Source organism: Juglans regia, chromosome 1, assembly GCF_001411555.2.
Source record: "Juglans regia cultivar Chandler chromosome 1, Walnut 2.0, whole genome shotgun sequence".
Taxonomy (NCBI): domain Eukaryota; kingdom Viridiplantae; phylum Streptophyta; class Magnoliopsida; order Fagales; family Juglandaceae; genus Juglans; species Juglans regia.
Genome location: NC_049901.1, coordinates 44,489,260 through 44,513,123, shown reverse-complemented (window position 1 = coordinate 44,513,123; position 23,864 = coordinate 44,489,260). Strand labels below are relative to the sequence as shown.

At 36.6% G+C, this 23,864-nt stretch overlaps 3 protein-coding genes and 1 non-coding gene across 13 annotated transcripts; 3 read left to right on the top strand and 1 right to left on the bottom strand.

Annotated features, from left to right (window-relative positions):
- The first annotated feature begins 2,429 nt into the window (after positions 1 to 2,429).
- On the top strand, positions 2,430 to 8,912 carry LOC109012630 (heterogeneous nuclear ribonucleoprotein 1). Of its 10 annotated transcripts, none has more exons than XR_004797641.1 (6): positions 2,430 to 2,683; positions 2,798 to 3,154; positions 3,415 to 3,640; positions 4,001 to 5,198; positions 7,868 to 7,934; positions 8,597 to 8,912. XR_004797641.1 is itself a non-coding variant. In XM_035683087.1 (6 exons), the coding sequence occupies exons 3-6, from the start codon at positions 3,117 to 3,119 to the stop codon at positions 7,879 to 7,881; spliced, it is 1,476 nt and encodes a 491-aa protein (XP_035538980.1). In that variant the 5' UTR covers positions 2,430 to 2,683; positions 2,798 to 2,921; positions 3,032 to 3,116; the 3' UTR covers positions 7,882 to 8,478. The 10 variants fall into 10 exon arrangements, 6 of the variants coding, with proteins under 6 accessions (XP_035538980.1, XP_035538987.1, XP_035538978.1 ...); XR_004797642.1 differs by having other exon boundaries at positions 8,590 to 8,912; XR_004797644.1 differs by lacking the exon at positions 8,597 to 8,912 and adding an exon at positions 6,780 to 6,850 and having other exon boundaries at positions 7,868 to 8,478.
- A 1,658-nt stretch (positions 8,913 to 10,570) lies between these two features.
- TRNAL-CAG lies at positions 10,571 to 10,651 on the top strand. The gene has a single exon. It is a non-coding gene; the product is annotated as a tRNA-Leu (tRNA).
- A 744-nt stretch (positions 10,652 to 11,395) lies between these two features.
- LOC118343852 (cytochrome b561 and DOMON domain-containing protein At2g04850-like) lies at positions 11,396 to 12,916 on the bottom strand. The gene has a single exon (XM_035683074.1). The coding sequence runs from the start codon at positions 12,830 to 12,832 to the stop codon at positions 11,627 to 11,629; it is 1,206 nt and encodes a 401-aa protein (XP_035538967.1). The 5' UTR covers positions 12,833 to 12,916; the 3' UTR covers positions 11,396 to 11,626.
- Positions 12,917 to 19,992: 7,076 nt separating this feature from the next.
- LOC118343851 (transmembrane protein 230-like) lies at positions 19,993 to 22,704 on the top strand. Its single transcript, XM_035683070.1, has 4 exons — positions 19,993 to 20,182; positions 21,313 to 21,389; positions 21,434 to 21,661; positions 22,399 to 22,704. The coding sequence occupies exons 2-4, from the start codon at positions 21,341 to 21,343 to the stop codon at positions 22,476 to 22,478; spliced, it is 357 nt and encodes a 118-aa protein (XP_035538963.1). The 5' UTR covers positions 19,993 to 20,182; positions 21,313 to 21,340; the 3' UTR covers positions 22,479 to 22,704.
- The last annotated feature ends 1,160 nt before the right edge of the window (positions 22,705 to 23,864 follow it).

The window sequence follows — 23,864 nt, the reverse complement described above, 5'->3', positions numbered from 1 at the left end:
TTAACTTTTACACATCATATTTTTTTAAATTTTTTAAATTTTAATTTTAATTTTGAATTTATTCTTTTTAAACTAATTATTTATTCTATTTATTATTCATATATTAAATATTTGATAAAAAAAATAATAAAAATATGATGTGTGGAGGTTGTGTAAATAGTAAGAGATTGATTTGATAGAACATAATGGGTGCCATGATCTGATTTGAGTCCCAAAAAGCAAACTGCATGCAAGCAAGCAAGCAAGATGGTGGAATTATAATGAGAATCAAGGAGACAAAAAAGCAATCCACTTTGAAACCCCATATTATATATGCATGTGATGCATCTTTGCCTTTATTACCAACCCCAAACCATTGCAGACTGGATACCAACAATGTAACCCACCAAAGCAAGGTCCTAAGCAGATGTGTTAATACCAAGATGCCCATTTTCCTTTATGTTTGAAAATAGCAAAGATAGGCTTCTGATGGAGTTACTAAGGGTGCCATGGTCAATTCAAATGGTCTTTAAAGAAAAAAGAGAAAGGTATAAATACGAGAGAAATAGCTGGAGCTTCTAGGCCAGCTACTGCTACCGACCAAAGTGACTTTCGTGAGAAGCACGATATTGAAAGATGCTTATTGCTAATCATATTCCATAATCCAAATGTAATAAGATTTTACCCTCCCCTCGGAAACCACCTCAGAAATTGAAATACCTGTGTGACTGTGCGTGCGTGCGTGCGCGTCTCCTTCTTTCGACTTTTTTAGACCCTTGTTAAATGGGCCACTCTTTCTGGACGCTTACCAAAAGATAAGTATATGCATCACACAGGTCAAGAGGACTGTGCATTTGGATTCCTAAAAATTCTTTGATTGAGCTTTTCAGGTTCAGAGTGAGAGTTAATTACTCAAACAGTATTAAGCCCTCGGTTTGGATATTGAGTTGAGTTGAGTTGAGATGAGATGAAAGTTGAATATAATTTTATTAAAATATTATTTTTATTTTGAGATTTAAAAAACTTAGAATCTCAATCCTATATGCATCAAGATGTTGTCATGTAAAACATCTTAAATAAGATTTGTTAGATTTGTAAAATTGATTGAAATTACTTATGGAAGAGGTGCAACGGTAATTAATGATTCGGTTTGGGTCAATGAATTCATAACTTCGGGACACATACCATAAGCCTCTAACCAGTTAGGTGAGATGAGACTTCATTCTCCAAAAAGAGAAAAATTATATGTCAAAATGAGGAATTGTATGTTTCTTGAAATGAATGGAGCAGATAACTAAGCTTCAAATTGGTGTGATGGTAACTGGGTTAGCTGGACATAAGAAAAACAGATGCTTAGAGAAGAACGATAAAATAAAAATATATAAAAGAAGTGTGGTGGGGCATGTACAAGAACTTGTCAAATTCAAAGGCATTTTCATGGCTTAAAGCTTCTAGTACAGGGTTTCATGAGAAGTTTTGTTGAACACCAATGGTCTCATCAATTGTTTCTAAACATCAATATACAAAAAATATATAAATGAATCTGATTGAATGTTTCTTCATCGCTCAAATATGTTAGTATGGTCATGATATGCTAAAAAAGGAATTTTGGCATTCATTGTAAAGATTTTGCAGATAATTTGAGAAAGCTTTGACATCATTTTAGGCCATTGGTTAGAGAATCAACTTGCAGTTTCCGACTACTCAAGGTGTCAAACAAATCAAAAGGTATTTACAGTAACATGCCCCCATATTTTTCCATAAATGGGTCACCATACCAACCTCAAATAGCCATATTTTCACTCAAGTCTCAACTAACAAAAGTCAAGACAAAAAAAAAGAAAAGATCAGAACCGTTCATCATCATCATCTGTTGCAGTATACAACTCCATGATCAAACAGAGTCATGCTTATCAATGGTTGATCCTCAAAAATCATACATTTAAGTGGCCTTTTTTCTTTTAATCAAATAAGCTAAAGTCACATTGCGTTGCATGCATGCAGACACAAAAACGTGTACCACTAATATATAGTGCTATTTCCCCCATCGAGCATGTAAAAGCAATGAATGGGAGGACCAGCAAGAAGCAAATCCTTCCCATTTATCAGATAACAAGGATAAAAAAACCATCTTCCAAAACTCTTTTTTCCTATTTTTAAAGATTATTTTCATAAATTTAAAATAAAAGTAACGTAATAACAAGTAATTAGTATAGTCTCGAAATACAGATATACAAATTTTATTAATTACGATATATAATATAAGGTAATGCTTACGTAAACAATTTTAATGAGATTATCATTGCTTAAATGAATAAGAGTAGTGTATTACCTGTATTTGCAGAGTAGTTCATAAATTTTAAAAATTAAAGAGCAGAGAAAATTAAAAAATAGAAAAGAAAACCTTTTCTTCTTCCATTTTCAGAGCCCATATATATTCTTCACACCCCAGACATCTCAACCCTTCTCTCTTTCTCTCTCTAGAGCCGCTCTCTTTCTGAAACAACATAAGTTAGAAATACACTTGGTCCAATCTGTTTGGTAACTGAATTTCCATTTGCTAATCCAATAAACACAATTGAAAGAACAAAGAAAAAAGGTAGTGGGGAGGCATAGTCCGCACTCTGTTCTTATTCTTCTTATTGTGCCTCCCCTCAGATCTTAGTTTTCTGCAAGATTAGGCATCTGCGTTTTGCTTCAACCGGTTCGTTATGGGGCAATTTCGATCCAAAGTTCGGATCTTTTTATAAATTTTCTGGGGGGTTTGGATCTTGCTGAGTTTTCTGATTGAAATTGAACACGGGTTTGTCTTTTTCAGGTTTGCTTAGTTGTGGGTCGGTTACTTGATCGATGAACGATCCGATGATTTTGAATTGAATCGGAGATATTGATTTTTGTGTTGGAGACAGAGTTGGTCGGCTTGTAGTAAACATAACAATAAGGTATTGGATTCACAGTCTAATTGGTTATTCATCTGCATTTCAATTCACTAGCTTGGATTCTTATAGCAATACCGTGGGTATCGGATTTGGTCGTTTTGTGTCGGAGATAGAGTTGGTGGGCTGGTGATAAACATATAAACAAGGTGTTGGATTCATAGTTGGATTGGTTATTCATCTGCATTTCAATTCACTGGTATGGATTCTTATGACCGATATGGCGGCAATGCTTTGAGGTACGGGACGTGATTGGAATTTCATTTGCTTTCATTCAATCCACTACTGTAGATTATTTTAGGCAATTTTGAGGGCTATGTTGTCTTCTTATCTTTAATGTGAAATTGTGTAGAATCATTGGATCCGTCGTAGAATATTTTTTATTGTATATTATTTAGTGTTTGGTTATAAATCATGCCTTCTTTTTGTGTTGCTTAATGGAGCCATGCGCAGTTTTTAATTTTTGAAATTGAACTAATGGAGGTATTTTGGCATGTAGAACAATGCAATCTGATAGTGGTAAGTTATTTATCGGTGGAATATCTTGGGACACAAATGAAGAGCGTCTCAAGGAGTATTTTAGTTCATATGGGGAGGTGGTAGAAGCTGTTATTATGAAGGATCGGACAACAGGTCGTGCTCGAGGTTTTGGCTTTGTTGTTTTTGCGGACTCAGCTGTTGCAGACAGGGTCATAAAGGAGAAGCATAACATTGATGGAAGGATGGTAAGTTTTAACCCTCAATTACACCAAGATTTTCACAATGCAATATGGCTTTTATGTTTTCTATTTGAATTGCACAAAATGGAACGAAGAAAGATCATTTTCTTATTGGAGTTGTGGCCCCAAAACTGTAGTTCTAGAAATTCATTTTTATTGCCTTTTTTTTATCCAATTAAATTTAAAATTGAACAAAGATTAATCATGTATTTCTAACTTACTTTTAGCCTTTTCTCGATAAAGTCAGTTTTTTTATTTTATTTTTTTAATTTTTTTATGGATGTCTTTGTTCTCTGGTTTTGAGATCATAGGATTTATAGTTCTGTAATTTGATTGTGATTTCATTGTTGAATTCTCTATTCTCAGGTTGAGGCAAAAAAGGCCGTTCCTAGGGATGACCAAAACATTTTGAGTAGAAACAGTGGTAGTATCCATGGCTCTCCTGGTCCTGGCCGAACTAGAAAGATATTTGTTGGAGGTTTGGCATCCACAGTCACTGAGAGTGACTTCAAGAAGTACTTTGATCAGTTTGGGACAATCACAGATGTTGTGGTGATGTATGATCACAACACCCAGAGGCCTAGAGGCTTTGGATTCATTACTTATGATTCAGAGGAAGCTGTGGACAAGGTTTTGGTCAGGAGCTTTCATGAACTAAACGGTAAAATGGTCGAGGTCAAGCGTGCAGTTCCCAAAGAGTTTTCACCAGGTCCCAGTCGCAGTCCACTTGGTGGATACAACCATGGCCTGAATAGGGTCAATAGCTTCCTTAGTGGCTATAATCAAGGATATACTCCAAATACTGTTGGAGGCTATGGACTTCGAATGGATGGTAGATTAAGTCCAGTTGCTGGTGGTAGAAGTGGCTTTCCTCCATTTGGTTCTGGTTATGGAATGGGTATAAATTTTGAGCCAGGGTTGAGCCCAGGATTTGGGGGGAGTGCAAATTTTAATAGTAATCTGAGCTATGGACGGGGATTAAACCCTTATTTTGTTGGTAACTCGAATAGGTTTAGTAGTCCAATTGGGTATGACGGTCGTAATGGGGGAAACTCCTCCTTTTTCAGCTCAGTTACGCGAAATCTTTGGGGGAATGGAGGGCTTAATTATGGAACCAACTCTGCAAGTTCCAGTGCATACCAGGGATCAGGACGTGGGAGCATTGCAGAAGGTACATTTGCTAATGCTGGAGTTAACTGGGGATCTTCGGGAATTTCTACTCAAGTTGGAAATAATGTTTCTAATAATAGTGGGAACATTGGTTATGGAGGTGGTGATAACAGTTATGGTTTGGGAACGGGAGGTTACGGAAGAAACAGTGGTACTAATGTGGCCCAAACATCATCTTATCCTCCATCAAATGGTGGTTTTGATGGGGCCTTTGCTGACTTCTATAGTGGTGGTTCAGGATATGGGGACGCTACTTGGCGATCATCAAATGCTGAACGAGATGGATCTGGTCCCTTTGGCTATGGGCTCAGTAGTGCTGCTTCTGATGTCTCTGCTAAAACTCCTCCTGGTTATGTTGGTGGTTATAGTGTTAATAAGAGAGAGTCAAATAGAGGTAATAGCCACTTAACTAATATTTTCACACATTCTCATTAATCTTATTTCCCCCCGAATTACTCACTGAGATGTTATCAAGATACATTTTTTTATTAAATCATTATGGTAAAGTAATATATTTCAGAGATGTGGGCAGAAACAAATTCCTTTGTTTTGCATGATGTTCTAATTCTTGTCTTACCCTTGTCAGATTTGGTGGTCTTTTTGCAACAAGAGAAGCATCACCTTATACATAAATGGAGCATATGATGCCTCCATCTGTAGTCCTTTAAGCTGATTACTCTAGTTTTGGTCATAAGTTTTGGCTTGATATACAATCTTAGAGAAGAATTACACTGTAGTGTGTTGGTTTACTATTAGCTACTGGACTATGTTTACAGAAATAATATGTATGCCAACATCTTGCTTTCTCATGTTATCGTGGAGCATATAATGTTGTTAAACTTTTGCCAATGTTGCCTGGGTTTTCTTAGCTCCTATATGATGGGATAAAATTGAAGAAAGGAATTGAAAACATAGAAGACGTCCACACTTACTAAACTAGGGTAGCAATATATTTTAAATATATAGAAGCCACACAGACTTAGAACTAAAGGTCAGAGAATGCTGATTGTACTAGTGATGAATGGGGACATTGTTACATATTTACGTGGTATACATAGCTATTCAATGGCTGGTAATACTGTATATGGTTGTTCACCCTCTCAAGCGTATGTATCCATGTACTTGTGGTGTAGAAATATGTAGGGTGCTTCCCCCCCCCCCAAATTTTTTTTAGGGGAGGAGAGGATTTGCGCAAACCCCATAAACTCAAAAAGCCTATATTCGCCTATATTCCAACTAATTGGATTGTAATACATTTCTTTGTACTCTTTTTTTTTTCCCCTCCTTTCACTAATGACGAAAAGCATTGTTTATCACATGGATACATTTCTGATAGGTATGTATATAACTTTTGTGAGAATCTTGATGCTTCTTTGCTTTGTCTTGTGTCCTTGTTTATGGACTGCGCCATCTTCATATCCCCCCTTCCTCATGGTTGGTTTCTGGTGGCATATTTGCTCCATACTAGGAGGCCTTCTTTGCTTGGACAACAGAACTTGTTGATAGTAGGTGCTAACCGGAGGGATGGTGCTTCCAAACTGGAACTTTATGTAAAGGATTCAAGGGACTATGGACCATCCTTGTGTAGTGTGGCTAGGGAGTTAACGGGATGCCTATTTTTTTGTTCTGTTGCTTTTTCTGGGTGATGCCAAGGATTTTAAGAAGGTTTGTGCATTAGAATGTACATACATGGACAATAGGTCTTTTGTGTCTTTAAAGGACAGACATTGCCACCCCATTCAAGGGTTGGAGCTCCCATCACATATCCTGAGTTTGTCTTCTGGATAATTTTGTCTCAGTTGCTCTAGGGGTTGACCTTTTTCCTTTCTTGGTTATTCTTAGGTACTTTTGGATGAGTTATTTAAGAAGTGGGGCTCTCTCTCTCTCTCTCAGTTTGTTTTATGATGAGGTTCCTCTTGTACACACTGTATGCTTTGTTATGTGCTGATTATCACTCTATTCTGTAATATGTTAGGTTGATATATCAAGTTGATATCCCTTAAGTGAAATGTTCATGACTGTCTCTGCCCTAGTCTACACATTCTTGTAAGGTTAATAAGGACCATATTTTTTTTATATTTCCTTTATGTAAGTTTATAATTGTTTCATAAGTAGAAAAATAGCTTCTTGTCTTCATTTGGCTTAATGACAGTATGTGTTGTTGATTTGATTGTGAACTTTCTATCTTTCAGACATGCATGCACAAACGTGAAAACAATAAGTCCTTTAGTGCATTCGACAAAATGTATAGCTAATTGCTCATAAAAAAAAGTGTATAGCTTCATTAGATAATCATTCATAGGTAATGCTCTTGTATTACAATAGGCATAGGCTATGCCTATTATTTGTATTCAATAAAATCATTTTACTGATTAACCCTGAGGGGTAGCTCAGCTGGTCTGGCCTTGGGTTTGCTCCCCAATGGTCACCAGTTCGAGTCCCCTTAGGGCCACTGGAGGTTTACCTAGTCTTTAACTTCAGGGCCCCATGGGATTAGTCGAGGTGCGTGCAAGCTGGCCCGGACACCCACGGTTATAAAAAAAATAAAAAATTTACTGATTAAAAAAGTGTATGGCTAAATTGGTGTTTTGAGAGCCTCTCCCGATTTAAAAATCTGTCCTTTTCTAAACCATTTGCTCTGGTCTCTACTCTACAATTTCTCCCCTTTGCTTTTATTTTTATTTTTTATTTACCTTTCCAAACGTAGAAAGGAGGACAAAAAAAAAAGAGATTGGTCTAGAGTGCTACTCCTATGTACTTATAGCAGCTTTCCCATCACTGTTTTTGTGAGTAAGGGAATTTTTCTCTATTCCTCTTCATACCTTAAGTACTCCTCCGTTTGTCTTGTTGAAATTATTATCCAAAAGTTAATAAAGAAAGAAAGAAAACTTGTATAAAAAGTATCATGGCGAGACTTACAAGCTCACTATTGATAGTGGTCTGCTTTGATACTTAAGTTGTTCTCTCCTTTTCACCAATGCAATTCTTCTCGTTTGGAACATGTTGCTTGCCGTGACTAAGTTTGAAACTTACAGCTCCTTTTCCTACTTACACGTGTTTCAGGAATTGCTGCTTAGGAGGATCATTTGGATTTCACAATGTTGTAGGCGAAGATAATCTGGTGAAGCAGGTGAATTGTGAATTTCACACAACCCATGGTTTATATATTTCAGTTAAAACTTTTAAGGAGATTTGGTTATGTAGGGCTAACTGAGTGCCTGAGTTGAAGAATCAAATTTAGATATAGAAGTTACAGGGATTTTGTGTTAAGGCTTGGGTTTTTGAGTTACCATTTTTAGGTTTTTTTCTTTTCGGTACTTGAGTGAGATGTAAAATCAGATTGCGGGATGTAGTCGGGAAGTGTATTATGCATCTCTGGTGAGGCGGCAATACATAAACAGATAGATTTTGATAGTTTTTGTTTCCATATTTTGATATGTAATTTCTCTGGCAAAGTTGTGGGTTCTGGTCAGGGATGCATTATTTTCTCTTTGTTCCCATCAATTTGGTTTGTTTTTTTTGGCAGTTTGTACTGAGGTTCTTGTTCGATTACTAGTGTGAAACATTTCGGGGATACCTATCTTGGGATCCCGTGAATAAGTTACTCAAGATGCTGATTCTTTTTTTCTTTCTTGAGAATATTTTTAAGATACAATTTCAGACTCTTTTTGGTCTATTGGGAATATCATTTTTAACATGCTTTTACTTTTTGTATAGGAGATTAGGTATATTAAGATAAATTACTCTGATGAATCTCTATGTTAGTTAATGACTGGTGATGTTAGTGTTCAGGTTTCAATTTGATTTTAAGGCTTCAACCAAGTAGTTCCAAAGCTGAGACTTGATGTCAAATGTAAGCATGTGAAGTTGGTCAAAAACTATGCCAGCGTACTAGCAAGTTGCATCCTGCTGAACTGAATGACATAGTTCACCTGCATTTAGGACAAGTCATAAAACTATAAACAATAGCCAATATGTGTATTTGCCAATACTTATGTTAGACTGATTTGGAGACTTGGATGGAGATTAAATCTGTTGAATGCCTGTAGCCACATTTGACATCAATATCTCTTGCGAAGACACAATACCACTCTGATGGTAATGAGTTGCTTTATCAATTGCTGCTATCGTTTTCCAAAAAGAAAATTTTTCAGGATAATTATGGTTTTGAAAACTTAGGCTATGTATTAACCTGCTTCTCAAGAACCATTGAATGAAGTGAATTTTGGTAGGCAGTCAAGCAGGACAGGCTGCTATATTTACACCATCTATATATATAATGGTGTACAAACAGCTAGCTCAATGGCCAATATTACCAACAGTTACTCCTTACCTCTAGGAAGTGAATTTTACAAGTTAGCACCAACTATTGTAGAATCTGAGACCTTTAGTATATCTACATCTGTTGTTTGAAGATTAAGAGGGAAACAAATCACGTACAGAGTCAGGGCTACACCATATCATGAAATGACCATGTTTGAAAGCTAGAAAGTCGCAGAGAACACGCTCACGCAACATGGCAGAGGTCTCTACCAGCGCGTCTGAGAGTGACAGGTTATAGTGCGTTGAAGTTGCATGATACAAGGATGTCCCTCCCACTAATCAAATCAAATTAAAGAAACCGTAATATTAGGATAGGGACACATTAAAGAGAGATCATTTTCCCTCCCTCTCTTGGATATTTGTGCCGAAGCACTGGATATTTTAAAGTGAAGAAAAAGGGTGTGGGAACATGGCCTTTTCCTACCCCCGGTCAACTCATGCAAGCTAGTCTCTCCATGAGATCGATATGATGAATCGAATTCCTAAACTCACAGGCTGCAAATCCTCAAGATCTCAACCGCACACCACACAAGTTAGCATTTTAAAAGCTTAGTAATATTTACTTGTTTTGGGAACCGACATGATCATTCATCAACATGATGAATGTCGTCCGTTGACCAGATGACCCACAAGAAGAAACGTTTGATTGCAAAATTCTATTGTAAAAGAAAATGATACTTGTGAGGCCTTGGGGTTTAAGTTTCCAAAGACAACGTGCAATAAGAGCATTAGTATTAGACTCATGAAATTCATCTTTAAATTTTGATAAAAAGTACATATTTTCTATATATTTAAAACTTCTTTATTTATAACTTCATATTGAATTAGCTATTGAATTCATCAAAATAATAATATAATATTATTTTTTTAATAATAATATATATATTTTTTCATATTTTATAATTACATTAATCATATGTTAATTAATAATTTAATTTGATTCTTATATTATTATTAAAAGATAATTGGAGATTAAACATGAATAAAAAATATCATTGGAGATTAAAAGTAAATAAAAAATATATTTGATGAGTAAACAGTAGCTCTTTAAATTTGAAGAAACATATACATTTACTGTAGTTCAAAATTTCACATTTATTTCTTTAACTAATCCAATACAGCTCTCTTTTAATGAAATTCATCATATTTTATATGTGATTAGACTTTTAATGAAGTCAATGTCAATACTTAAAAGCAAGAACAATCATCGTATCTTGAGATCAGAAAAAGAAGTGCCGGACATCATAAACACCAGAAACGGCGGGCACCCAGCACCCCATGCATGGCATGCTATGATGAGACCACCACAACGTACTACAATTAATTATGTGAATGAACCTACGCATTACACTACATATATATGGTCAAATATTGTATATATGGCGATATCCAGTACTAGAACATTACTTTGATATTAATTAAGTAAACCAAATCATTAACAATGTCAAGATGGCCGAGTTGGTCTAAGGCGCCAGTTTCAGGTACTGGTCCGAAAGGGCATGGGTTCGAATCCCATTCTTGACAAACTATCTTTTAGGGTTATTTTGTTTCTCGACTCATTATTATAACTTTTTTAAATTTTAATATAATATAATGAACAATTCAACTTTTTCAAATCTCAAAATAATAATAATATTTTAATAAGTCTTTATCATCTCAATTCAACTCAGTTCAACATTCAAACACAGCTTTAATGACCCCTAATTTATTTATTTTTATGGAAATAGATATGTATGGTGGCCGGCCACGACCCTCTAAGGTCTCTTTTTTTTTTTTTTTTTTTTTCACAAAACTTCTCAACTGTTCATCTAATTTGATTATTACAATTTTTTCAAATTTCCACACAAAATAAAATAAACAATTTAATTTTTTTAAATCTTAAAATAAAAATAATATTAAAAATATATATTTTAATAATATTTTATTCAATTTTTAACTTTTATCTCAACTCATTTTATATATATGTGAAAACAAATGAGGATAAAGCTTTGTAATTAATTGTCACACACTCTTTGGCATCTCATATTGGTTGTAATTTCCTCTTTTTTCTTTTGCGTTCTATCTAGCCTTACCTTCATGATGAACAAGTGAAGTTTAGCTCTTGTCAATGCAGGTGATATGCATTATTATAGATCATAACTCGAAATTTAACTAGCAATAATCCAAAGTTGCACTTGACTAATTTTGATAAACTGCACATGAATGGATTAATATTAAAATTAAGAATCATTCTTTTAGCATGTAGTTGGCTATATATATATATATATATATAAATATTATCTATATTTGATCCATGAGACTGTGACAACAAGCAGCTTTAGAAACAGGAAAAGAAAAAGAAAAAGAAAGAAAAATTAGAGGAATCCTTACATATTGAAGACGAAAATTGATGACCTGAAGACCTTTACTTTCACAAAAAATAAGTTCGATGCATGAAGAGGCTTAAAGAATCTTTTGAACGAACAGAAAAATTGTTGGTCGACATGCATATATAGTCAACTATATATGGGTTCCACTCCCTTTATCAGATCCCCCAATCAGTCCTTCTCTTCTCAGCTTCTCTTCCTTGGCTTTCCTACAAAAGATCACCCAAGAATTTACCTCCAGAGCTATGCAGACGCCAAGCAAGGTAGAGAGCCCCAAACAATAGCCTAGCTTAGCATAAGACCTGCTCTCTCCCATTACTTCAAATCCTTGAAAAACATTCACAACCCCTAGCACCACACAAGAATACCCAACAAAATGGTGGTAAGATTTCCAATACTTCCTAAACTTGTTTGTAGTTTTGGGCCTAAACAGTAGTGCAAGTGTCTGCAGCCCTCCTAGGCAAAATGCCGCAAACCCGAGCTTCCTGTGAAGCCCGTATTCTACGCCCGGTGACAGCTCCCCAAGTCGAATTCCTATGGCAAACCCCACTGTTCCTAGGAAAAATGCAAAAAGTTGCATGCCTGCATGAGCATAAAACCATGCGGGCCCTAGCGCTTGTATGTGCCTAAGGTAGCGTGCCGTCAAGGCCCCAATAGGCAGTATAAGTCCCCATGAGATGGCGTTTACGACACCATGCACGGTTTTCAGTGTTTTGATGTTGTCGTGCTGAGCAGTGGCTGAACCTGACCGAACATCTATGGTGGCGATGGAGGAAAGATCGTTAGAGGTAGTTGGATGGATGGTCGGTGAGTAGCCTTGGACATAGAGTCCACGGTTCCACACGTGGTGGATTTTGGTCTTGTTTGGCACAAGCTTCAAAGTGGCGTAGATTTGGATTGTAGCACCATTGTGAACTGTGGCCATTTTCCCCCCATACAAGATGGCAGAGGAAGATAGGAGGCGGGTATCAAGGGGGCGAGATATTAGAGGATTCTTTTGGAGTTTTACAGTTGGGTCTAGGATGTACGGTAGTAGGACAATTTGGCCAGAATTTGGGTCGGGGAAGGCAATTAAGGCACGGGTTCCGGTCATTTCAGGAGATGTAGGATTGATGCCCCATCCAACCCAGCCAGAGGGTGAAATGAAGGTACCAAAGAAGACAAGGTCTAAAGTAGCATTGTGGGGATGGAAGGTCCATGCTATGGAGGCTTGTTGGGTAGGGAGTGTCATGCATTTATGGAAAGTTTTGGTGGCGGTGACGGTGGTGCAATGGGCGGAAAACACAATATGCAGATAGGAAGAGAGGAGGAGGGAGATCAGGAAGATGAGGAGGGCCATGGTGTTGTGTTGAATGGCCTGAATGGGGGGTGGGAGGGCAAGATAGCTTTTGTTAACATTTTGTAAGTGTTAGGTAAGGATGTTTTTAAAGGGGGTGGGAGAGTGATGGGTCATTATGGCTCTTGAGCATTATAGGAAAATATAAGTGTGCGTATCTTCGAAGGTAAGGCATGCAGTACCTTAGTGTTTGTCTTGTCTGCTAGAATTAGGAATGATAAGTTTGGGTTGCAATGTTTTCCAGTAGTGGGTACATGAAATGATCATACACGAGTTTGTTATTACGCACCGTCTAGTACTCGGCAAAAAGATGTCAACTTTTTAAAGTTTTTGAAGTTTGGTGGCTGTTTTCTTTTTGGGAAGTAGATGATGGTGCTTGGCTTTGAAGCCAAGCCATAACAATGGAAATGGTCCACTTTGAAACTCTGACAATTAACACATACATCTGCATTTATATATATATATATATATATACATATATAGCTTCTGATATGCTACCATTAATATTTTTGAGATTGTGTAGTTCATGTCTTCTTCTTCATTTTACCATAACTTTCTTCCTAATCTATTGCAAGTTGCAGATCCAATAATGCTGCAAATGATTTTGAGATTGTATAGGAAAGAAAGTTTGTAAGGATGTTTTATGGGCGCACCTTGAGTTTGGACTTTGTATTGTATCTACCAAGATATTTCATTACAGTCACAGTTTTCTTCTGTTATTTGTGAGTTCTTTTTATTAAAATCACTAGGTATCGCCCACTTTCTTTAACCTTAGATCAAGTCTAATCACCTTGTTAATATGTCATGAAAGTACATCTTGCTAAAGAAACTTGTCGGGTAAACTTGTAATTCTTTTGGAAAGAAATAATCATTACATATATATGATGATTATTATATTCTTGTTACGATGTATAATTTAATGGTAATTACTAATATCGACATTTAATTCTCTTGAAATGATTTGAGTGAGTTATTTGAGTAATGCTACATATAGTCGTATAGTGTCTAAGTATAAGAAACAGAGTCCTAGATGATGTCAAAGACCAGATAACGTCTCCAACAGATGAGACTTCTAACGATACACGATTTGTTAATAATTCAAATGTTGATAAAGATATAGATAAGAACAATGTAACTAACTGATAAGTTTGAGTATTTGTATTGTGTTCAACTATGTACTAACTGATAAGTTTGAGTATTTGTATTGTGTTCAACTATGTACACTAAAGCAGTTATATATAGTGCAGTACGTCTCCATACATTGTTACGGAGATTTGATTTATTCATCCTAAACCTTGTCTTGCATTTATCTTTTTATGGTATCAAGAGCCATTAAAGACCAACGTCTGTGATCCATGGCTTCTGAGTCTTCATCCTCCTCCCATTCTTCCTTTGTGGCTTCACATTCTAGCCCTCCTCCACAATTATATTCCCCTTCAAATCTCTCAAATTTTATTACTATAAAACTTAACAAGGACAATTATTTGCTATGGAAGGCTCAAATTATGCCATATCTACACGGGCAACAGCTTTTTGGCTTCGTTGATGGAAGTGTTCTTCCTCCGTCGTCGTACTTGCCTGATGTTGGGGGCGTCTCACTACCTAATCCAGCCTTTACAAGGTGGTTCCAGCAGGATCAAGTGATCCTCAGTTTGCTGGTGTCCTCATTATCTGAAGGAGTACTGACTCAAGTCGTTGGCCTCTCAACATCTCGTGAAGTTTGGTTGGCACTGCAGCGTATGTTTTCTGCCCACTCTCAAGCTCGAATCACAAGAATCAGGTTCCAACTTTCCACCCTTAAAAAGGGTGACTCCACAATCACAGATTATTTTCAGAAGGCTAAAATCCTATTTGATACACTTGCCGCAATTGGCAAACCTTTGGAGGACTGTGAGATTGTTTCCTACCTCCTAGCTGGACTCGACACTACCTATGATCCCCTTATTACTTCAATCACGAGGGTTGATCCTATGACACTTGATGATGTCTTTGGCCACTTACAAACTTATGAGGCGCACCTTGAGCAGCAGACCTCAGCTGTCGACGTAGCAGTAGCTTCTGCCAATCTAGCCACAAACAAAGATGTCCCTCACAGCAATAATCGTCATAACGGTCACCGTGGTAGATTCTCCAATAATAATTTCCAACGTAGTCATGGTCGTGGTCGAAGCCGTGGAACTCCCACCAACAATCAACATCCATCCCGCATCCAGTGTCAAGTATGTGGAAAGCCTGGACATTGGGCAATATCTTATTGGCGTCGATTTGATCATTCCTTTCAGAATTCTCAATCGTTGCCTACTGCCTTTATGGCAACTGCTCCTGCCACTAATGACACTGCATGGTACGTTGATTCGGGTGCTACTCACCATCTCACAAATGATTTTCAGAATCTCAATCTTCATGCTAAGCCATATCATGGTCCTGATCAGATTCACGTTGGTGATGGTACAGGTTTGAATGTTGATCACATTGGTTCCTCTAAATTACCTTTATCCAATAATTCCTTCTTGTTGAATAAACTGCTACATGTGCCCTCAGTTACAAAGAACCTGATTTCTGTGAGTCAATTTACTACTGACAATGGTGTTTTTATTGAATTTCATGGGGATCATTTTTGCATCAAGGACGAGGCCACGAGGAACATCCTGCTGCAAGGCAAAGCTGAAGCTGGGCTATACCCTTTTCCCTCCACCATCTCTCGTCTACCTCAAGCTCTTCTCTCCAATCGTGCTCCATTGACTACTTGGCATTCTCGCCTCGGTCATCCTTCCATGAAAATTGTTCGGCACATTATTTCTAGATTTTCCCTACCTATAACGTCTAATAAAATTGATAGTGTATGTGCTGCTTGTCAACAAGGCAAAAGCCATCAACTACTATTTGTCCCATCTGAGACTGTCTCTAAGGGTCCGTTAGATCTTATTTTCAGTGATATATGGGGACCATCTCCTTGTTTATCTACTGAAGGGAATAAATATTATGTTCTTTTTGTTGATCATTTCAGTAAATACTCTTGGTTATTTCCCATTTCTCAAAAATCCGATGTTCTACCTTTGTTTCGCTCTTTTTATCTACATGTAGAACGTTTTTTTAACCGCAAAATACGAATGGTTCAAACCGATTGGGGTGGTGAATTCCGAAGTCTCCATAAATTTTTTAACTCTCTTGGGATTCATCATCGTATTACTTGTCCTCACACTCATCAACAAAATGGCTCCGTCGAAAGACGTCACCGGCACATTGTAGAGACCGGTCTTGCTCTCCTCTCCCACACATCTATCCCATATAAATATTGGGATTCTGCTTTTCAAATGGCTTGTTATCTCATCAATCGTCTACCAACTCCTATCTTGTCTCATATCTCCCCTTTTGAAAAATTATTTGAACGGCCCCCTGATTATTCCACTTTACGTATCTTTGGGTGTGAATGCTGGCCCTATCTTCGACCCTATAATCGTCACAAAATGCATTTTCATTCTCAAAAGTGTCTTTCTTGGGTATAGCTCTCATCATCGTGGGTATAAATGCCTTGAACCCATATCCGGTCGCATATTTCTGTCACGGCATGTTATATTTAATGAGTCCCATTTTCCGTTCAGTAATATCAAAGACAAGCCTCTCCCAATTCAAGCTGAGTTTACTCCCTTACCGTCCACATTATGAGTGCCAAGTCCGTCACCTCCTATGTCGCAACTACCAGTGTCATCCTTTCTACCCACTTCAGAACCTATTAATTCCGTCTCATTTCTTCCTGTTGAGTCTCCACAAAATATGTCTCCTTCACCCAGTCTGCATCAGTCCAGCCCTTCCCTGACCGTATCAGCCCAGCCAGCTGCAGCAGATGTTGCACCTCCTCGATCTCATCCGATGCAAACTCGACTTCAACACAATATTGTCAAAACCAAACAATACACTGATGGTTGTATCCGATATCCTATTCCTAAAGCCCTTGTGGCCATCTCAGATTTCTCCCTACCTGAACCATCTTCATATACTCATGCTTCTAAACACCCTGAGTGGAGACAGGCCATGAATGCCGAATTCAATGCCCTGCTCAAAAATGGTACTTGGTCACTTGTTAAGCCACGAACTAATATGAACATTGTGGGGTGTCGCTGGGTTTACAAAGTTAAACGGAAGCCAGATGGCACACTTGATCGGTATAAGGCCCGTCTTGTGGCCAAGGGGTACCATCAACAAGAGGGTCTAGACTTTCAAGACACGTTCAGCCCAGTGGTTAAACCCACTACCATTCGGCTTGTGCTGTCTCACGCTGTTAGTCATCGGTGGTGCATCAAACAACTAGATGTTAATAATGCTTTCCTCCATGGAATTCTTAATGAGGAAGTATACATGCAACAACCTCCCGGATTTTCTCATCCTCAATACAAAGATCATGTATGCCGACTTCATAAGGCACTTTATGGTTTAAAACAGGCGCCTAGAGCTTGGTATTCACGCCTCAGTGACAAGTTTATATCGTTGGGTTTTATTAATGCTAAGTCAGATGCATCACTCTTCACTTTCCAACGTGATCAGCTAATCATCTATATTCTAGTTTACGTGGACGATATATTAATCACAAGTTCATCCTCGTCTGCTGTCTCCTCTGTCATTCAGTCTCTTGGTATGGAATTTGCTCTTAAAGATCTTGGGGACATTCACTACTTTCTCGGCATTGAGGCTCACTTTGTAGCAGACGGGTTGTTCCTCTCTCAACAAAGATATGTTTTGAACTTACTACAGCGCACTAATATGCTAAACGCCAAACCAGTGGCTTCCCCGATGTCTACCTCTCATGCTCTGTCCATGTTTACTGGTGATGCTTTTGAAGATGAGACACTCTATAGAAGCACAGTTGGGGCTTTGCAATATCTGTCATTAACAAGAGCCGATATCTCCTTTGCCGTAAACAAAGTGTGCCAATTCATGCATCGACCCACAACAGATCATTGGGCAGCAGTGAAACGAATACTTCGATACCTAAAACACACTTTAGATCATGGTATCCTTATTCGACCAAGCTCTAACTCACAACTTATAGCGTACTCTGATGCCGACTGGGCAGGGTCGCCTGATGATCAAAGGTCCACAAGTGGATACTGCATTTTCTTTGGAAATAATATTGTGTCTTGGAGCTCAAAGAAACAAACGACTGTGGCACGATCGAGTACGGAAGCAGAGTATCGGGCTGTCGCCAACACTACGGTAGAACTCATCTGGTTGCAGTCTCTCTGTCGTGAGCTTGGTATTTTCCAAACACATGCTCCAATTCTCTGGTGCGATAATATCGGAGCTACATACTTAACAGCCAACCCCGTCTTCCATGCTAGAACAAAGCATGTTGAGTTGGATTTCCACTTTGTGCGTGAACAAGTAGCTAAGAAGACTTTGGATGTTCGGTTTATATCTGGGAAAGATCAGTTAGCCGATGTATTGACTAAACCACTTCCTGCTCCAAGGTTCAGTCTCCTCAAGGACAAGCTTCACGTGGCTGCTGCCCCGCTTTGCTTGAGGGGGCGTATAAGAAACATAGTCCTAGATGATGTCAAAGATCAGATAACGTCTCCAACAGATGAGACTTCTAATGATACACGATTTGTTAATAATTCAAATGTTGATAAAGATATAGATAAGAACAATGTAACTAACTGATAAGTTTGAGTATTTGTATTGTGTTCAACTATGTACACTAAAGCAGTTATATATAGTGCAGTACGTCTCCATACATTATTACGGAGATTTGATTTATTCATCCTAAACCTTGTCTTGCATTTATCTTTTTAGTGTCGTACAGTCACATTGAAAAAAAAGTAAGTCTACTATTAAAAAATTAATTTCTTTCATGTAGGTCTCGTATTTATTTATTTTTTTCAAAGTGACTGAACAGCGCTTACGCACTCACAACTGCAACTATCATTTCTCAAGTTATTTATACAGGAGAAAATGATTTTTTAAAGAAAACAATCAATAAAGAAAAATTAGATATTCTTGTGAGAACAAAAACTATAACAACAAGAATTATTTTATTTATTTATAAGCTTAATGTGTAACACATGTGATCTTATTGTGGGGCTCATAATTATATTGATAGAAACGGTCAAAATATATAATACTAATACTTCTTTTTATGTAAACTAATATGGTTTTCACATTACTACAACATATGTTTGATGTATCAATAAAAAGACTTGCCTAAAAGCAAACTCAATTTAAATTGCAACACTTATATTTAGCTCTCCCTCTAAAAGACGCTCCAGGCTCCATCCAAGAGAACCCCCACAATAAAATTATAAACACTTATCTTTATCTCTCCCTCTCACTCCTTATTTGATATTATAATTATTATATGCTCATATTAGAAAACGAAGAAAATAGCACTAGGGATATTACAGTATTAGTATGATATCAATACCAAAAGGAAACATTTATGTTGTTTGTAGATAATTCAGGGTGTCAATTCATGTTCATCTCGTATCAAGTCATGTGTATTAAATTATGTGTCCAGACTCTAAAATCTAAACCCGACCCACTTAACATGTTTAATGATTAATTATTATTCTGTTAATTTGGACACAACTCATTTAATCTATTTCAATCCGATTAATTTATTTCATATAAATGAGTTGAGCTTACCCATATATTTATTTTTTAATTCAATTAATATAATATAAATATAATTACATAAATAATTTACAATTACAACTGAACTCATGATAAAATATTTTATTATCAATATTCAAATGAATCAAATCAATAATTAATAAAACTAATATTTTCATAAAATAAAATTATATATTAACAAAAAAAATTTAATAGTTTTAGATATAATATAGTCAAATAATAATATTAATATCACATATTCTAAACAACAAAAAAGACATATAAGACTAAATATTTTTAAGAAAAATGGTATTTACGGTCTTATTAGACCTATATAAAAATATTTTTTTAATAATAGATTCTAATTTTTTTCAAAATGAGTGTATAAAATTTACACAATCTCGATCTATATTTAACATTACGCTATTTTTAAAATTTAAAAATAAAATTTATTCGTATCGTAGAGGTCCACTGTAAGTTTCACATATTGACTCGTAATTAATTTATTTATTCATCGTGTCTTATCATATTAATCTATTTTTACCCAAATCGATTAATATGAAATCCAAACCACTTCGGGACTCTTCCTTGTGAAATCTTTCTCACTTCTCGGCCTCTCTCATCTGCTTTCTTTGACTTGTTTGGGGCTTTTTCCTTCATCAAATTAAGACCACAGGTTCAAATTTCCACCAATTTTGGCGTCCCTCAATCCGTCGGGAGGAACTTTCATGTGCTGCTATTTTCCAGGTTTTCATCGGCTTATTCGTTTTTCTTCGGATGGCGTTTCTTTCTAAAGTTTTGGGCTCTCAGACTTTTAAGAATTTTCTTTCTGATAGAAGTCTTCCCAAGGGATTCGTGGCATTATTTTGTTTTTCAAGGAGTTTGTTAAAAGTTTATTGTTTGGTTTGCCTTTTGGGTGTAACTGGGTATGTCTAATCGTGACAATCTCGTTTGCAGAAAATTATCCTATGATGTATGTGGTTTTTATTGGCTGATCGTTTTCTAGTTGTTAAATAATGGGCATATATCTTTTTGCAAAATCTGGGGGCTACCATTGATCTGGGTTGCTTTTTGGTCAAGTTGAATGTATGCTGATTCATGGGGTTCTGTTGTTTTCTATGAAAGAAGCGTCAACGGATATAAAAAATTTAGCCTTGATCCTTTATTAGCTTCAATCGAATACTAATATGTTTAATTGCTAGTGTATTACTACCAACTTTCTACTTGTATGAAAGTTGGTTTTATGATATTTCTTCTATCCCAAGCTAATTTTCATTTCTCTACTTGTGCTTGTACCATATTTACATGAATTTTTATCCAAGAAAAGTAAGCACAGTTGTTTCTTAGGAAGTTAAAGTACCAGCTCTTTTGTATATAATGGAGCGACCCGTTTGTTCTCCACTGACATGAGTCATTGATCCTTCAATATTATGTGGAATAAAGGAGATGAATGTAGTCTGATATTGGGAAAAGTTTCACTGGTGGATTTATTTTTTCAATATTTTCTCTGGTCCGGTGCGATAGACTAAATTTCTCTGGACACGCTGATGAGTATCACCCCCATTTAAAGCCTCGGTTTGAGTCATGGTGTGAGATACAGTCATTTTGTGAACAAGCACTACTCTGATGCGTTACTTCCTATATTCTGCCAACATAGTTGGCGTGTATGTCTAATTGAGAAGATTTTTATTTAATTTGCAACATGGCATTTCTAAGTTTTGTTTTAGGATTATTTGCTTTTGGATGCCAATGGGTGGGGGGTAGTGAATCTAATTTTATGCAGTTGCGGGATACACAACATGTTAGTTTGTGCTAATCTGCTTTCACAATTTTCATTATACTATACTTATTTGATTGTGTTGTTTGAGTATCCCTAGGATTAATTGAGAGTTGAGTTTGATTACTATGGCATCAAGACGCCATGTTCAGTACAATGCTCTCCCTACCGATGAAGATGATAATTATGATGATATTACAATGCTCTCCCTACCGATGAAGATGATAATTATGATGATATTGCGAGAAGACAGTACGACGCTCGGTTTGACTATACACCCAAAGCCTTGGATAAAATCCCATGGAAATCCATTGCCCTTGCCCTCTTCCTGCTGTTTCTTGGATCAGTGCTTCTCTTCCTTTCATATTTCATCTTCACAGGTCACATGGGAGGGGAGCACTCCCAGGCCTTCGGCCTTTTGGCCTTAGGAATTATCTCCTTCCTCCCAGGTATTCATATTATTATTACTAACACAATTATCAGCTTGCACAATACTAAGACATGACTAAGTAATCATCTTGTTTAATACCTATCCAATGCTTTATTTTCTTTGTAAGATAAAATTATATATGGGAAATGGAGGGTAATGGATATTCTGGTACTTGCAAATACTTTGTGGTTTGGATTTAGTATTGGTGTAAAATGCCATTTATCACATACTGAATGATGTAAGCGAGTTCCCCATCATGGCATGAGATGTTGTGTGGTCTGCTGTAGGCTTGTCTCATTTGTGCTACTCAATTTAGTAGCGGTCAGTCCTATGGCTGGCATCCTTATTTCTTTTTGAGACTTGAGTTGAAGTCTTTCCGGGTTGAACTTGGGTGAGTGCCTTTTATATGTGTTGGTAGAGTCTGAATTTGTCCACTACTAAAGCAATCTTCCCTTCAAGAGCATATGCTTCCCCTCTTCGGGTTACCAGGCCATTGATGCCTTTGTGGAAGTGCAACCATTTTATCAGTCTTTAGTGTCGTTTTTGGTTAATTTTTTGTAATACATTGCAACCTTTTATGCAAATTAGGTTTGCATCTAATGTAACTATTTCCTGCAACAGAGAAGAGTGGATGGTGCAGCTGAGTTGTTTCTTAATGCCTTTTTCTGAGTTGTGTTTTCAGTATGGATCTGCTAAAAAATTTCCATCCATTTGTCAGTAATTGACCACCTTTATATTGATCGATTGTGACTGCAGGCTTTTATGAGACTCGAATTGCATATTATGCATGGAGGAATGCCAAAGGATATCGGTTTGCTTCCATTCCTGATTATTAATGTACCTGTCTCTGTGATGTTCCTCAAATCGATGTACGGATTCCACTTCTAGTCCAAGTGTGTTGTTTGACACTAACTAAAAAATATTGTATAGAACCACAAGCATATGCAATTTGTTTGTTATTTCAAACATAGTGTAAAACGTGCCTATTCATTTGAATTCCCAGTACTTTAGGGGTCGTTTTGGTTGCTTTCTGCAATAATGAGTATCTTGGTGGATGACGAAGTACAGTGCCTTACCTATCCTCCTTGCTCTCGCAGTAGGCTGCTTGTTATTGGTTGGATTCTTTGCAAGTACATACGAATTTGGGACGTGTATGTACAAAAATGATATTAGAGAAATGATATTTGCAGTCTGACTCCTAAAAACAGTCTGCCGCTCAATATTTTTTAAAAAGTGAATAAATACGGATTTATATGAAAAAAAAATTAATTTTTTAAAGTGGATCTCATTCTTTTACAAATTGATTGTGCGGCATTTGTGTACTTTACGACTGTATGTAATATTATTCATTGCATAAACATAGATATAAGAATGGGAAAAATAGCAAGGGAATTAAAATATATTAAATAACATGGAAATGAACCTCTGTGTTTAAATATGTAATGATATTAACATTCATAACCAAACTATAGATTAACTTTTTTTTTTTTAATCCAAGTCAAACACATTACGAGTTCGTGACTCGTTAATTATACAACTTGATCAGATGCGTATCCTAAAAACTTGCCCTTAATGTGGAATTCGATATTGAATAATTTCGAAATGTGACGAGTTTTAAATAATTTCTGTTACTTATTAATTACTCTTATTACTTTTCATTAATGATTTCCATCACGCTCCCTGTCAATCGTGTCGAGTCGTGCCTAGTTATTTAGGTTTACAATTTCAAGTCAATCCAACCCGACACGAATAGGCTTTACAATAAAAATTTAAGACTAACATCTAACTCCACTATTATAGGCCAAATCCAATCCAATCCAATTTTTTACAAGCATGTGTTCCACATGTGCTGCCATTGATATGCTTAACACCTACCCTTTGCTGCACTTTGCCCTAGTATATTGCCTTTAGGGCTATGCAAAGATTCAATTATCCGACTCATCGACTTTGTACCAATTCTACAATATAGAAGTTGAAGCTCCAAGAAAATAGCCGAAGTCAGAGGTTTTAGTGTCATTTTTATTGGAGTCGGAGTCGAAACTGTTTCCTGATCAACTTTGACCTCAAGCTTCGACTTTGCATCGAGATTCACCTCTGACTTGTACCTCCAACTCCGAGATTAGTATAAATAAGTTATAAAAATATGTATTATCTATATAGTCATCATATATATTCATATTGAAAGTCTATAATTTATATAGTTATATTCAATACTCTACTAA

Bases quoted from the DNA above. Each gene is read 5' to 3' on its own strand.
- LOC109012630 (XM_035683085.1), top strand. From the start codon at position 3,117: ATGGATTCTTATGACCGATATGGCGGCAATGCTTTGAG. The intron at 3,155-3,414 runs GTACGGGACGTG...TTTGGCATGTAG, and splicing joins TATGGCGGCAATGCTTTGAG to AACAATGCAATCTGATAGTG. The intron at 3,641-4,000 runs GTAAGTTTTAAC...CTCTATTCTCAG, and splicing joins ATAACATTGATGGAAGGATG to GTTGAGGCAAAAAAGGCCGT.
- LOC118343852 (XM_035683074.1), bottom strand. From the start codon at position 12,832: ATGGCCCTCCTCATCTTCCTGATCTCCCTCCTCCTCTCTTCCTATCTG.
- LOC118343851 (XM_035683070.1), top strand. From the start codon at position 21,341: ATGGCATCAAGACGCCATGTTCAGTACAATGCTCTCCCTACCGATGAA. The intron at 21,390-21,433 runs ATGATAATTATG...CTACCGATGAAG, and splicing joins TGCTCTCCCTACCGATGAAG to ATGATAATTATGATGATATT. The intron at 21,662-22,398 runs GTATTCATATTA...TTGTGACTGCAG, and splicing joins AATTATCTCCTTCCTCCCAG to GCTTTTATGAGACTCGAATT.